This window comes from Rana temporaria, chromosome 1 (genome assembly GCF_905171775.1).
Source record: "Rana temporaria chromosome 1, aRanTem1.1, whole genome shotgun sequence".
NCBI lineage: Eukaryota > Metazoa > Chordata > Amphibia > Anura > Ranidae > Rana > Rana temporaria.
Window position 1 is genome coordinate 81751836 of NC_053489.1, and position 16706 is coordinate 81768541.

General features: G+C 41.8%; 1 protein-coding gene across 1 annotated transcript in view; it reads right to left on the minus strand.

Moving 5' to 3' along the window:
• Window positions 1-16706, minus strand: part of LOC120928642 (cAMP-specific 3',5'-cyclic phosphodiesterase 4D) — a 418990-nt gene that overhangs the window by 323001 nt on the left and 79283 nt on the right. Inside the window, exon 2 of the mRNA XM_040339664.1 lies at window positions 12002-12193. Within this exon, the coding sequence (XP_040195598.1) occupies window positions 12002-12193 (192 nt within the window). The remainder of the gene's footprint in view (window positions 1-12001; window positions 12194-16706) is intronic.

The following is a 16706-nucleotide window of genomic DNA, read 5'->3' on the forward strand; positions in this document are numbered from 1 at the left end:
GTCTAATCAATGATGGGAAAATCGTGCAAGAAACATAATTAAAAAAAGAAATGTGCATGAGCTGTGACCTGGAAAGAAAAGAATATTCCTGGCCACGAAAATTAATTATTTTCTGTAGCAACATGGGGTGAAATTTAAATCTACGGTGGCACCATCGGATCACAAAACGCACTAAATTTCTGATTTTCAAAAGAAAATTTGTTTGGAATTCGACCCATGTATAACTTCAGCTTGTTCAATTATGCAGGCAATACATGGGTCGAATTGTGAACAAATCGTCTTTTGAAATTTTGTGCGCTTAGAAATCCAGTCCTGCTTGTGAGAAGTTATTCAATAGATCGACTTCCCATCAACTGGAGTGGCCATACATAGATTGAATTTCAGCTTTACAATCTGTTTAATTGCTGTCCATAACCCGAGATTTAATCTCATCCCTATTCCATTTGACACATATTACCAGGTTAGGAAATCAGACGAAATCTCCCCCACAGGGACATAAACCTTACAGAGAGTATAATCCTTCCTCACTGTACTAAAAATGTCTTCATTGCCGGGTCCTATTACTGCAGACTTTCTCAAGCAGGGTTCCTTAATGAGATTGCTAGGGGTTCTTTGAGCAATCAGTATTTTCTGACTTTTATCAGATAAGTAACCACAAACACCAATAATCACCAATATAAGAGGTCACTTTTCCAATGGGGGGGGGGGCATTTTTCTCTTGACCTCCAATGTGGAGGAGTAGCACAATTTTGACTGTCTATATTTCCTTTCAAGCCATTAGTATTACTATTTCTTAAATTTTAATATAATAACTAAAAATCATGTGGTTTTATGGAGTTGCCTTGGGTGTCAAACATACTTACTACACCACATTCCTTATTCTATTATGTACGCTTATATAGAGGGCTTATTTCTCACAAAATAGGTTAAGGAACTCAGGAACTATAACAACCCAACACACACACCCTCTGAACCACTTCAAATAGTGAGTGTGGTCAAATTTCATCAACAGTGGAAGGGTCTTAAAGAGGCAATAAATAGCAGGAGTGCATTACTTAAAGTTCAGAGTTTGGGGGGGTGTTACACACTGAATGCAGAGTTTCGGGGTGTGCTGCGTACATAGTGCAGAGTTCAGGGGTGCACTGCATACAGAATGCAAAGTTCAGGGGTGCACTACACAGAGTGCAGAGTTCAGTCTTCTTCCACCATCTTCCACATGTCTTACTTGTGTTGCTGTATTAAGAAGAAGCACCCAGCCTTCTCTAGTACCTCCTTGCACCTCAATCTCTCCCTTGTGGGGAGATCTTCCAGTGGGGGTGTTGAGATCTGCACTGCACCCAGACACCTGCATCTCCCTTGTCCCCATCCTGCACTCAGTGGGAGCCGCTCAGAAGATCAGATCTGTGGGAGCCATTGGGAGATGTGCTGTCACTTGTCAACACACAAGCTGGACTTCTGTGTTTATAAGAGGCGGAGGAACCGAGTTCCACCAAGTTCCAGCTGAGAAAAAGCCCTGCTTATATCGCAACCTACTCTCCACGTTAATGTGCTGCATGTAGATACAGTAATTACCAGTTAGGGTTCTTTGAGACCTGAAAGTTTTTTCAAGGGCGCCTCCTTAATAAAAGATTAAGAAAGGCTGCTATACCGTTGTCTAACCCCTCCCACATTTATAACAGATATGACCACATAAATATACAGTAAACCCTTGGTTTGAGAGCGTTTTGCAAGACAAACAACATTTTTAATAAGATTTGCCTTGATATACAAGCGATGTCTTGATATAAGAGTAGCGTCATGTCACAACTGAGTATAAAAAAGAAGAGAGGAGCCTCTAAGTGTAGCAATATGGTTACATTTAATGAAGGTACAACATTTAGCAACTTATTGCTACACTTAGAGGTGCTTCTCTTCTCTTTTATACCCTTTAAAAAAAATGCTTTGATATACAAGTGCTTTGGATTATAAGCATGTTTCTGGAACCAATTATGCTCGCAAACCAAGGTTTTACTGTAGTAATGACTTCAAAGCAGATCTTGGATCCTCAGTCTATGTTTAGGGTCTGAAACCACTGTGCATTGATGACATTCTTTCCTAGTGATGACACATGAGACTGACTTAGTTATTACGCTCTTGACAAAGTCATTTCGTGTGCTACCATATACTGAATAGTACGTCTATCCATCACACAGTTGAGGCTTTGTCAACTTATTTTCACAAACAGTACACAACAGATATTCACAATGAAGGATCTTTCTGGGAAGACATTGTGTGTGGTACTACACACACAATACAACTTACTACAACATTACACCATTACAATGCATTTGTGTTTATATCTATGACTAAATGCAAAGTATGATTTCTAGGGGTGCAACGGATCACAGTTGATCCGTGATCCGAACGGGCCACCCCCTTCGGATCGGAACACACTGTGATCCGCGGATTGCCACGGCTCCGGAGCTAGGCCTAAAGCCGCGGCCTTTCATAATGTTACGGTGGCGGCTCCGGAGCTAGGCCGAAGCCGCGGCTTCGGCCTACCTCCGGAGCCGCGACCATAACGCTAGGAAAGGCCGCGGCTTCGGCCTAGCTCCGGAGCCGCCGCCGTAACATTAGGAAAGGCCGCGGCTTCGGCCTAGCTCCGGAGCCGCGGCCATCTTGGTACACCCGGCGGCGGCCCTCCTCTGTTTACACCCACAGAGGAGGAGCCCGCACTTGTGTCTGTCGGTACTAGCTGGGGGGGGGTCACACTGTACTGAGAGAAGGGGGGGTCACACTGTACTGAGAGAAGGGGGGGTCACACTGTACTGAGAGAAGGGGGGTCACACTGTACTGAGAGAAGGGGGGGTCACACTGTACTGAGAGAAGGGGGGGTCACACTGTACTGAGAGAAGGGGGGGGTCACACTGTACTGAGAGAAGGGGGGGTCACACTGTACTGAGAGAAGGGGGGGGTCACACTGTACTTGGAGAAGGGGGGTCACACTGTACTGAGAGAAGGGGGGGGGTCACACTGTACTGAGAGAAGGGGGGGTCACACTGTACTGAGAGAAGGGGGGGTCACACTGTACTTAGAGAAGGGGGGTCACACTGTACTGAGAGAAGGGGGGTCACACTGTACTGAGAGAAGGGGGGGTCACACTGTACTGAGAGAAGGGGGGTCACACTGTACTGAGAGAAGGGGGGGTCACATTGTACTGAGAGAAGGGGGGGTCACACTGTACTGAGAGGGGGGGGTGTCTGCACCGAGGGGGTACTATAGTTGGTGGGGGGGGGGAGTGGGACATGTGGATATTACATTGGGGGAGATTTTTTTTTTTTTTGCCAATCCGAAAAATGATCCAATCCGTGACTCCTGATCCGAGGAACGATCCGAACCGTGAGTTTTTTGATCCGTTGCACCCCTAATGATTTCTCTCACCCGGCATGCTGGGTGTGTTTCTATCACAGATAATAGAACTGTACAATTTATTTTGCTACTCTAAAGGTGGCTATACATGGATTGAAAATTGGGTGTATAGGTAATACATCTCAACTTTTCTCTGTTTTAATCACTTGACCTCTGGAAGATTTACTCCCCCCCCCCTCTACATGACAGGCCATTTTTTTGTGATCCGGCACTGCGTTATTTTAACTGCCAATTGCGTGATCATGCCACGCTGTACCCAAATAAAATGTATGTCCTTTGTTTCCCACAAATATAACTTTTTTTGGTGGTATTTGATCACCACTGCATTTATTTATTTTTAACACTATAAATAAAAAAAATACAAAAGGGAAAAAAAATATATATGTTTCACTTTCTGCTGTAAAACTAAATAAATTTAGGTCAATATGTATTCTGCTACATGTTTTTGGTAACAAAAATACCAATAAGTATATACTGATTGGTTTATGTGAACATTATAGCCAGGGCCATCTTTAAGACAGGGCAAAAGGGGAAGCTGCCCTGGGCCCTGTCATTGCTGTGGGGCCCAAAACAGCTGCCTTAGGCCTCGTACACACGACCGAGGAACTCGACGGGCGAAACACATCGTTTTGCTCGCCGAGTTCCTTGTGAAGCCGTCGAGAAACTCGACAAGCCAATTTTCTCCATTCCCATCAAGGAAATAGAGAACTTGCTTTCTTTTTGGCTTGTCGAGTTTCTCGACAGTTTCCTTGACGAAAATGTACACACGACCGGTTTCCTCTGCAAAAAAATATCCCCCAGCAAGTTTTTTGCTGGTTTTTGCCGAGAAACTTGGTCATGTGTACGAGGCATGATACTTGCCAACTATCCTAGTTTAAATTCCCCTGTCCCTTGAAGTTTTAGTCCTGTGCTGTGTCCTGATATCTCAATGTGAAGTGATGCCACTAATGCTGCCCAGCTCTGCCCTATTGTTGTGTACAGATGACGCACCTGCAGACCCTGTGTTTACATGTAAATAACCATCATTCATATCTAAATAACGGGAACATTCATATGTAAATAACTGCTTCCAACGCATTGATATGTAAATAGAGGTGGCATTTATATGTATATCATGCCCCCCTGCAGTGAGGAGATAATGTGCTGTAACCTCTAGCAACCAATCAGTGAGCAGTATTACTGTACAGTAATCTCTAGCAACCAATCAATAAGCAGAAATCTTGTGCTGTGACCTCTAGCAACTAATCAGTGAGCTTTAATGTGTGCTGTAATCTCTAGCAACCATTCAGTAAGTGGTAATGATATGCTGTAATTAGGGTTGTCCCGATACCGATACTAGTATCGGTACCGTTACTGAGCATTTACGCCAGTACTTGTACTTTTTTTTTTAGAGAGGGGACGGAGAGGGGTGGAGAGTGAGTGGAGAGGGGGCAGAGAGTTGCTGCCACTGCCACCGTCTAGTCCCCAAAGAGAAAGCCAAGCCCCCCCACTGCCGACATCTAGTTGATCAGCGCGGGGAACATTACAGTTTTCATTTGAATAGCTGTGTGTTCCCCGCCGCGCCTTGTCATATATAGCCCCTCCCCAGGCACTTTGATAGACAGATCACCCATCCCAGGATTGGACGGGTGATCTGTCTATCAAAGTGCCCGGACAAGGGGGAGGGGCTATATATGACAAGGCGCAGCGGGGAACACATTCAAACATATTCAAATGAAAGCTGTAATGTTCCCCGCGCTGATCAACTAGGCGGCGCACGCGGGGGGCTTGGCTTTCTCTTTGGGGACACGTGGCTGCATTTAGGGACACATGGCTACATTTAAAAAAAAGTATCGGTATTCGGTATCGGCGAGTACATGAAAAAAAGTATCGGTACTTGTACTCGGTCCTAAAAAAGTGGTATCGGGACAACCCTACTTGTTATAGTCACTGTGGAACCTAAGGGGTTAATCCTGTGCATTATGTAAAAAGCCTGTTTGATCCTGTATGCACAGATCCTCCCCTTTTTGCATTGTTTTCAACACGTGTCTGGATAAGACAATTACCCGAGTCAGCCTGCACATGCTCAGTTTGGTGTGTATTGCTAGAGAGTTTTTTTATTTATTCTTTTTTTTGGAAGAGAGCATGTGATCAGCATAGGGCCAATCAGCACTGTCCAGACAGAGGGTCAGGGGTTCTGGATCCTGATAGGACAGCCAGTGTAGTATGAAAACTCCTCCTATAGGCACTGATAAAAGTCACAAGACTGCTATATACTACTGATGAGAAAAGATATTTAGCAGTTTATATTTACTAAAGCTATTGCATTTCCATGTTCTGTGTACTGTGGGAGACCATATATAGTGAATGCAGGGTCCTGGGTTTAGTAACACTTCAACACTGGCTGTATCTTCTTTAAAAAGTGTGAGCTGGAATTCAGCTACAATTTATTAGTGTATCTAAATCTGCTAATACATTTAACACTCTACCCCCCACCAGACTGACAATGGTGCTGTCCAAAGGTACCTCCTGTGCGCCTGTGGGGGCACTGTATTACAGAAGGTGTGTTAATAGCCAGATCACTGGGTGAAAACAGAGGGGGAAAAAAAGCCTAAAAAATTTAAACGAATGCAGCCACCACATCTACGGATTAGTAAGCTTCAATATATTACATTTTTGGTTATGGGTTCAGTACCACTTTAATTCCTACTGAATTATCTAAATCACAATAACCAGTGGCTGACCTCACAACACATTCCAGCCCGTGTAATCAAAGGACACGTCAGGAACTCAACACATGAATGTACACACTGAATATATTAATAGGCGCTGCCTTCTATTCCACTGCGGGTATTATTCCTACTCATATACTTCCCACACATTGTACTTTCATTTACCACACCTTATTGGAAGGCACGTCCTCTGAGAACTGGAAATATCATGAAAGTACTGTATGCTGTCAGAAAAATGTACTCTCATTGTAGAGGTATATACAGTATCCCACAAAAGTGAGTACACCCCTCACATTTTTGTAAGTATTTTATTATATCTTTTTATGTGACAACACTGAAGAAATGACACTTTGCTACAATGTAAAGTAGTGAGTGTACAGCTTGTATAACAGTGTAAATTTGCTGTCCCCTCAAAATAACTCAACACAGCCATTAATGTCTAAACCACTGGCAACAAAAGTGAGTACACCCCTAAGTGAAAATGTCCAAATTGGGACAATTAGCCATTTTCCCTCCCCAATGTCATGTGACTCATTAGTGTTATAAGGTCTCAGGTGTGAATGGGGAGCAGGTGTGCTCAATTTGGTGTTCTCGCTCTCACTCTCTCATACTGGTCACTGGAAGTTCAACATGACACCTCATCGCAAAGAACTCTCTAAATATCTGGAAAAAAAAAGAATTGTTGCTCTACATAAAGATGGCCTAGGCTATAAGAAGATTGGCAAGACCCTGAAACTGAGCTGCAGCATGGTGGCCAAGACCATACAGCGGTTTAAAAGGACAGGTTCCACTCAGAACAGGCCTCGCCATGGGCAACCAAACAAAAAGTTGAGTGCACATGCTCAGCGTCTTTAGTAAATAGACGTATGAGTGCTACCAGCATCTCTGCAGAGGTTGAAGGGGTGGGGTCAGCCTGTCAGTGCTCAAACCATACGCCACACACTGCATAAAATTGGTCTGCATGGCTGTCATCCCAGAAGGAAGCCTCTTCTAAAGATGATGCACAAGAAAGCCAAACAACAAACAAAACTTGTAGTGCAAAGTGGGTTTGCCTTCAGTAAATTAACCCCCAATGGGGTTAATTTACTAAAGGAAAACAGGCTGTTAACTTTGCCAGGGAAGTTGCACTTTACAAGGAAATGATCCCCTAGCCTAGAGCTTAGTGAATGCAATTCCATCATCCATTCATATGCAAGCAAAAATGCTGTTTTATTTTATTTTCCTTGCACGTTATTTGGGTATACTTTGCAAAGTGAAATTTCAGTACACTTGCAATGCACTGGGGAAAATTCCCATGCAAAGTGCAAATTTCCTTCTACAGTGAACAGCCTATTTGCTTCTCGTAAAACAGCCTTAGTATATCTTTGGTTCCTAAGCATGTCTTGTCAGCAACACCTACTTTATTTTTGAGGCACTACAACGAATATAGAACTCACTTTATCCTATCCCTGCTCCTTATCTCTATAACCCCTGTTAGTACACAGGCAGCAAGCCCAGAAAGTTATCAGCTCACAAGGTTCCTGTTAAAATCATCAAGTCTTTTTTTTGATATGACAAACCACTTTTCATAGCATTTTTAGGAGACCAAACAAGTAAAGTTCATTGTAAAGGGATACACTTTAAATAAAGCACCAAATCCTTGAAATTTAGCGCAGTGCTTTGCACATTTGTTAGAACACAAAGCTCATTCTACTAGATGAAAACAATTCTGAGACTGCTGCTCTACAGAAAAAGTGAACAAACACCAAAAACAAATAGAAAAAATACAATGTGTATAGCACTGCCAAAACAAAATGTCAATAATAAAATCTGAAACAAATAGAACAGTGTGCCTCGTCATCAATAAAACTTAAATACAATCTAAAACAAAAGTCCCCGTTTAAACAAAACCTTTTTTTTGGGATTGTATTTATTTCATGTTTAATTGATTATAGACACACTGTTATATTTGTTTCAGTTTTTATTATTGACATTTTGTTTTGGCGATACACATTCTTTGAGGAACCGTTCACACCAGAACTCATTGCGGGAAACCCATATTTCTTGTAGCGTGTTCCTGTGCGATTCCTGGTGTGAACCGTTGTTCTGTCAAAAGAGCCAACTCATCAAAATCTCCAATTACGTCACTTCCGGTGACTCTCCAGCAGCAATTACAGATTGAGACGACTTGGCTGTTTTCACAGAACACCAGCAGCGTATACACTACAGTACATTATGAGTTGGCTGTTTTCACAGAATCCAGGCTAAGGAGTAAAAAAGTTGTTTCCACCTTGGAGGCAGCCATGTTGTTGGTTACTAGTGGAGGACAAACAATGTCCACTCATTATATTGTGTACCGTAGTGTATACGCTGCTGCTGTTCTGTGAAAACAGCCAAGTCGTCAAAATTTGCAATTACTGCTGCTGGAGAGTCCCCGGAAGTGACGTAATTGGAGATTTGATGAGTTGGCTCTTTTGACAGAACACCGGCCCTGAATCATGCTTGCCAAGGACCTCCAACTGCATACAGTCATTTACTAAAGCACCCCAAATTACTACAAACCTAATCTCCAATAGTTTATACTGTTCTGATGCATACATACAGTATATACTGTGTGTGTGTATATATGCATATATACATATATATATATATAAAGATAGATAGATAGATAGATAGATAGATAGATAGATAGATAGATAGATAGATAGATAGATAGATATATTATATTCTATATCTATATATATATATATATATATATATAAAGAGAGAGAGAGAGAGAGAGAGAGAGAGAGAGAGAGAGAGAGAGAGAGAGAGAGAGATTTGTTTTTCAAATAAATGATCTAACCAACCTCAGCTCTCACACCTGTATGCCAACTGTGGACCAGATTTTTTTTTACATTTCTGCTGTGGGCCCATTGATTCGTTAATTATCTTCATTTAAAGGAGAAGTATGGCCAGAGATTTTTTGGCCATACTTCTCCCATGGATCACGGAAGTGCAGTTTGTTCTGCACTCCTGTGACCCATTTTCAAACATAGCTAATATCACAGAGCGGGATCAGGCTCTGGAAAGATCCCAACAATATGGTTGGGATCAACTCAGAGGCAACACCAGCAGCTAGCTCAACCTGTCAGCTGTGCCGCTGAGAGCCTGAGCCAACCCCTCCCGCCCCCTTTAACAGCCGGTGCTCCAGGGAGCACTGGAGGGGGCAAAGCACAAAGAAGGTGACTGACAGTCAACACTCTCTGCTCAGACAGGAGAGGAGAACTGAGTGATTGGTGGTGTCTAATCGCTTAGTTCTCAGTGACGGGGGATGGGGGACAGCTGCAGTGAGTATACTTTTTTTTAATAGGACAAACTAGGCTTTCTTTCCAGGGATATTATATTGCAAAAATTATTTTCGTTTTTATGCAATCCATAGACAAAAAAGTAACACAACTAGAAAAATGCACTTTTCCTATTTTTGATTAGTATAAAAAATAATAAAAAATAAGATTCTTTTACAAACGCATTGCAACGTTTTTTTTTTTTACAAATGAAATAACATTGTTTTCTTTTACTGACATCATAGACAGATCACAGCTCAACCCTTTGATCTGCAGATGAATGAAAAAGAGTAAGATACAAAAGTAACAATGTCACAGCATGCCTCTGAACAATGCTTAAAAACACTGAGGTTGATTTACTAAAGGCAAATATACTGTGCAATGCAAATGCAGTTGCTCTAGATCTGAGGGGAAGCTCTGAAATGAGGCAAAACTCTGCTCATTTCTATCATCCAATCATGTGCAAGGAATAATTGCTGTTTTTTAATTTTCCTTGCATGTTCCCCTCAGATCTAGAGCAACTGCACTTGCAGTGCACAGACCATTTACCTTTAGGCTGGGTTCACATATGAGCACGTAGCGGCTCACAGCAAGAGTCCGGTGCGTCCTTGTTCACCGTTTCAGGTCCAATTTCAGCCCACATTTTTGGCTGAATTTGGACCTAAAACAGACCAAAAGATGCACAGGAGATATGTAAACCAGCTCAATAGAGAGCGGGTCACAATCTCCTGCTGTTTGAATTGGAGGCGGAAAAATGCATCCAATTTGCACTAGTGTGAACCCAGCCTTAGTAAATCAACCCCAGTGTGTCAAATGTCTGTCTTTTTTTTTTTTTTTTGACAATAGCATAATACTGCTTCTGTATTTACATAGCAACTCTCAGCCATCAGACCCCAATTACATCCGGCAATTTGGGACTACAGGCAGAATTGCCGTGATCCTGCCTGCGATTCCAAATTGCACTGCAATAGTGGCAAAATGCACAATGTTATTTGGGTGCCATACATTTTTAATGCCACAATTGTTGAGAGATAAATTGTGGCTAACCGCATTGCAAAAGAAGCTCCTGCTCCATTTCGGGTGACAAGCTTTGCATGATGTGAATTGCTGCGCAGAATCCCAAACCACCAGATATAAACGGTTCTCATTCTGACAGAAAAATCATCTGCTGCGAAGTGGGAGGGGTGGGGGTGGCAGCAGAATAGAAGGATAGGTCAGACTACACATACCCTGTATACTTTAATGACGTTTTTGGGGGATGTGTAGTATGTCTATTATCCACATCTGGTTAAATATAAAATGAACTTCCTAAATGATTAAAACATTTTACTGTAATATTTATTATTGTCAAAAGAATGCATATTTGAGAAATTGCATGGGCATTTTAAATCGTAGTGGACAACAGAACATTTGACATCTATAAAAGATTTACCCTCACTTTAAAGTGTATAGTTTACAGTAGAGAAGAAATAAAATCTGTCAGTTTGGTTTTTGCTGTCTATGTCTTATTGGGAAAATTTCCTTTTACTTCTAGCCCTGGTGGCACAATAGAACGCTAGAGGAAATCTCTACAAATATTAGGGTAATCCCCCCCAGCTCTCACAGAAATAGAAGATCACGTTGAAAAGTTTCCTTCACCTATTGTTCTGGTGACACCTCTACGTTTTAGGATTTTCCCCTCACTTTTTGTCTTGGTAGCAATGGTCACCAGTGCAAATACGGGATGAATATCACAATCGGTGACACAGATAACAATTTGGAAGGGGGTCAAACCCTTCACTGCTCAATCCAAGAGAGGCATGTTTTTCCTTTACATACACTTCATTAACCCCTTGGCGCCTCCCGGCCCTTTAAGGGTTTTCAAATGCCGGGAGGTGGGGTCTATGATTATGTGATTGGCTGTTACAACGTTCTATTATGTGCTGGGAGTGCACAGCCGTCGGCGCCAACAGGTTAATGACTATACTGTAGAGCTACATTATTTTATACTGTACATCTTTTATGCCTGCTTGGAAATTAGCTTTAAAAGTAAAATTACATTTTTTAGCCTTGTTTGGGACTGTCGCAATCTAAAGAATTTTATTAATGTGTTACTAAGTTAAGTAAAAAGAGGGAGAGTGGTTTTCTTTTAACGTTGATTACAGACATTGCTAGGTTTAGTATTTAACAGAAAGTCGTCAGAGTTACGACAGCACAGTATAATGCTTACTAAAGCTAAATTCATTTTGCAAACACAGTAATAGTATACTGGGCATTAGACATTATAATGTGTACTTGTTCTGCTGTATTGTGGAATTTAAGAAAAAGTGCAAGGATGGAATTATGAGAGCTGCCGTTGCTAAATTGTTTTACAAATGCAAACTCCAGGGCTGTCATGCTTGTTCTGGGGCACCTTATACGCACATGCTTTTCTGGTTCAATGATCCATGTAAGTGAAATAAAGATGACAGCACTGGAACCTACACCTTCAAAACAAGTCAGGAATTGCAGTTCCTATATTTCTACTTTAAGAAAATGCTGAATGTCTGTGCATAAAGATAAAAGCAAAGGAAAATATCTGTAATAGTAAGTACTCACATATCACTAGCGATGGAGGAGTTCCTAGACATGGACTTTGGCGAGAGGTCATAGTCGCTGTCTGACCTGTACAGGAACGATTCCCTTCGTTGACTGTGGACAAAATTTGCCTGTAGAATCAGCCCTGATCCCGGGCTTGTCATGGGATCCAGGGGACTCCGTCCCGATGAGGTGCCATTGTCCACATCAAAGCTGCAACAAGAACAGACATACTTTTTAAAAAACAGTATCAAAAACACCAAATGAGTCGCCCCTGTAAAAACAACAACCATAATGATAGATGAAAAGCAAATATCTATGACATTTAATTAGAACAAGATTCTAAACATAAAAATCATCAAGGAACTCACAACAGATAGGAATCCTTCAGATTATTCTGGACAGAGTGATTCTTCTGTATATTTTCCCTGGTGTCTTTATCTAGACAACTCTTGTAGACTTGTCTCATCAAGTAATAGATACTCTGGCCATTTGAGGTCACTTGTACATGTAGACAAGCTAAGGCTTCATTACCTCATTAACCTTTTATTTTTTCCTTTCCTTTTCCAATCTTTCTTTTTCACCATTTCCTATATATGCTTCCGTTATCCTCTTTTAATGATTTTCCTGCATTTCCTTTCTTAAACCGGAACTTTCCCCATAAAAACTTGATAAAAAATAATGGGCCAGATTCACAGAAGAGATATGACGGTGTATCTCTGATACGCCGTCGTATCTCTCAGGCCTCGTACACAGACCGAGTTTCTCTGCAAAAAACAGCAAGAAACTTGCTGGTTTTTTTTTTTTGCCGAGGAAACCGGTCGTGTGTACATTTTTCGATGAGGAAACTGTTGAGGATCTCGCCGAGCCAAAAAGAGAGCATGTCTTCTTTTTCCTCGACGGGAATGGGGAAATTTGGCTCGCCGAGATCCTCGACAGCCTGACAAGGATCTTGACGAGCAAAACGATGTGTTTCGCCCGTCGAGTTTCTCGGTCGTGTGTACGAGGCTTCAGAGTATCTATGCGACTGATTCATAGAATCAGTTCCGCATAGATAACCCTAAGATCCGACAGGTGTAATTGACTTACACTGTCGGATCTTAGGATGCAGTACCTCGGCCGCCGCTGGGTGGAGTTTGCGTCGTTTACCTGCGTCGGGTATGCTAATGAGCATTTACGGCGATCCACGACGGTTTTCGCATTCGTTACGTTGTCGCTAGTAATTTTTCTCAACCAAACTATCAAACAGTAAAACCATCAAATGGCCTGGGGTCATAACTGGTCACATGTGTGGCACCATGGCAGTTATGGATCAAACAGAAGCAGCTTCCTTGGCTGTAAAGGATAGGAGGGTTTAATTTAACTTTCATTTCCCTTTAAGGCTGTCAGCTAATCGGCCTCTACAAATTCGGCAATGCCTAAAAATTAAGAGGAATGAGCATGTGCAGAGCAGGATGAAACGGTGTACTACTGGATTTTAACCTTGTCCCGCCTGCCATATAGGGAAATTATCACTGTGGGGTGGTTCTATTGTTCTGGGACGACATCATATGACGTTGTCCCATTCTCGCCATTCCTGCATGCCTATAGTGGCACGCGACGCATTGATCAGTGGCGCGCTGTGTCTCAGGGACACGGCGCTTCCCTGATCTTGGTAGAGAGCCGTTGGTGCGGCTCTTTGCCCATGTGATCAGCTGTGTCCAATCACAGCTGATTACATGTTAACAAGGAAATGCCAGTTATCGTCTTTCCTCTCCTCACACTGACAGCGTGTAAGGTCAGGAGAGCCGATCAGCGGCATTTCCTCACAGGGGAGACCTGTACAGATAATCAGTGCAGCCCCAAGAGTGCCCATCAGAGATTCCAGTCAGTGCCCATTAGTGTTGCCCATCAGTGCCACCTATCAGTGCCCAACAGTACTGTATATTAGGGTTTCCCCATCATTGCCACTTCATCAGTGCAGCCTCATCAGCACACATCAGTGAAGGAGAAAAATTACTTATTTACAAAATCTTCTACCAAAAACTAAGAAAAAACGTTTTTTTTCCACACAAAAAAAAAAAAACTGTGACAATTGAATACAATCCAAATTTAGTTTGAGTACAGTATTGCATGCTTGCGCAATTATCATTGAAAGTACGACAGCGCTGAAAGCTGAAAACTGTCCGGGGCAGGAAGGGGATAAAAGTGGCCAGTATTGAAGCAGTTAAATATTAAAGGGAACCTATTTTTTTATGTTTTACATAGCTATACCTGCAGGGGCCAGCCTGAAGTCATCTGTCAGGACTTAATTTTTTGACTAAAAATATACTTTAAAGTGCTCCCCCTAGTGAAGGGAAATCTCCCCAATGGGACACAGATGGCAAAAAATGAACAAACCCTCCCTTACTCTATCGAAAATTTAAAAAAAGTTTTGCCTATAGTTCTACTTTAAGGTAAACATATGTGGGACATTATAAGCTATGATTTTTGCTTCAAGTTTTGAATTATCCCTTCTGTTCATACTTTAGTAGGCATTAGAATTAAGGCACAACTTTTAGATTTATTCAAGGCTTGCACACTTTAATATTTCCCTTCTCTCTGGTTGTTTTAGGTAAATACAAAGACATAATACAAAAAATCATTCCAAGCAACAGATAGTTATATTCATTTTCCCATTATCTGATGCTTAAAATGACTAGAACTGTAGCAAAGCTTTTCAATTCTTGTGCTTAAAAATAGGGGGAGCCCTTTTAGGATAGAGAGTGAGACATTTTTTTTTAGGCATTTATTATTCTCTTGTTTTGTGTCACTTTTAGCCTAAGTGATGGCTGTTCACTTCACCATGAAGGTATTGACTTTGGTTTTCAATGTCGTATACACGCTGAGGTTTATTGAAAGGCAAATAGGCTAGTCACTTTTCGATTCGCCCTTAAGCTGGCCATACAAATATCGAAATATAGCCAGTTCAGCAGGAATCAGCTGAATTTTGCTCCATGTATGACTGTTCCCATTCCAGAGGAGTTGATCTACTGATAGGTATATTTTTAATCGATCAGAACTTGCAGCCAATCTGCTGCAGTGCTGATCAGTGTATTCTGGCATCAAAGGAGTCAGAATACAATAACGCGGTGGGGGGATCCATCACCAGCTTTGGCTTAGTGAATGATGCAAAGCTCTGCTGACTTCAACTTTTTTTAATTATTTGTATTGCACTTGATTGGGTATTATTGCAAAGGAGAATTACACCATGTTTACTAAGCTAAGGGGAAATTCCCTTGCAAAGCCAACAACTTATTTGTTTTTAGTAAAATCAACCCCATTGATTCCAAATACTGTACAAAGAAATGCTAAGTGAAGATGTTTCCTAGTATGTCTGGCATTCATCCATTTCAGCCTTCATATTTTAATCCTAATTTCGTATTCACTCTGAAATGTCACTTCTACTGTACTCTTATTGTGGCTAAAAAGTGTGCTGGACTTGTATGTTTAATTGTGGAGTTTTCTCATGCAGTGCTTCTTGTACACATAGCACACACCCTTCAACAACAGCGACCCGCTGATATTATTCCAGCCAACATTCCATGTGTTCTTATATTGGAATAAGAGAGGAGCTTATTTTTGACATGTGCAGAATGAAAAAAATGTGTTTAATTTAGATAGATTTGTTATGCTACTAATTTCGTATAGTTGATTTGTTTCATTTAGTTTTGTTTAAATTAGTTTCATTTGATAATTTTCTAATGAATTCCAAATTTTTGGAACGATTCGAATTTAGAAAAATTACAATTTTGATAATTTTCTAATGAATTCCAAATTTTTGGAACAATTCGAATTTAGAAAAATGGCCGAAAAATGATCGACCGATTAGAATTCTGTGTGAAAAATAGCTGGTTGTTAAGGAGCAGGCCAGGAAGTTCTGTAAGGTGAACTTACACAGGACCCCCTCCTTAAAGTCTCGCTGACCTGGATTGTGGCGATCTCGCGTTCTGAGCCCTGGTATAGCCTCAGGAGTCCGGGGCTTAGAAATCCCTGCAGCTGAATCTCCATAATGTACCCAGTCAGGAGGGATGATTCAGAGCACTCAAATTGGTCGGCGCCGTCACATCAGAAGCCATGTAGCCTGTCCTGGCAGTGGGGAAGAAGACGCTTGAAAGCTGAGGAGATTTCTAAGCCCCAGACCCCTGATGTGGCCATACAGGGGCTCAGAATGGGAGATCGCCATGCAACAGGACTGGGGGGGGGGTGGGTTGTGAAGAGGGGGTCCTGTGTAAGTTCACCTTACAGATTTTTTTGTAAAGGTGAACTAACACTTTAACAAATGACAATTCATCAGCTGTCATCGGGCTTCCCGACTGAAATGTAAACAAAAGAATGTGAAAAATAAAAAAAATGGCGTGGGACCCCCCCCCCCAAAATCCATACCAGACCCTTATACGAGCATGCATTCCGGCAGGCCAGGGAAGGGGGAGACCATACCAAGCCACATGCCCTTAACAACTCTGCCCCCCCCCCAGTACCCCAAAGCTGATGGGGACAACATTTTGTGTTCTTTGAGAAAGTGAACACGGTTTCTGAACGACACCTGTGCAAAGCAATCGGTTAGGTATGGAACACACAAACACACAGGTCCAAGCTGGACATTTACATTGCCTTTATTTTTTCTACCAATAAATATTTTAAACAACACCACAGAATGTCTACAGCAAAAGGAACTGTCGCATCTTGCATAGAACCGCTACAGAAA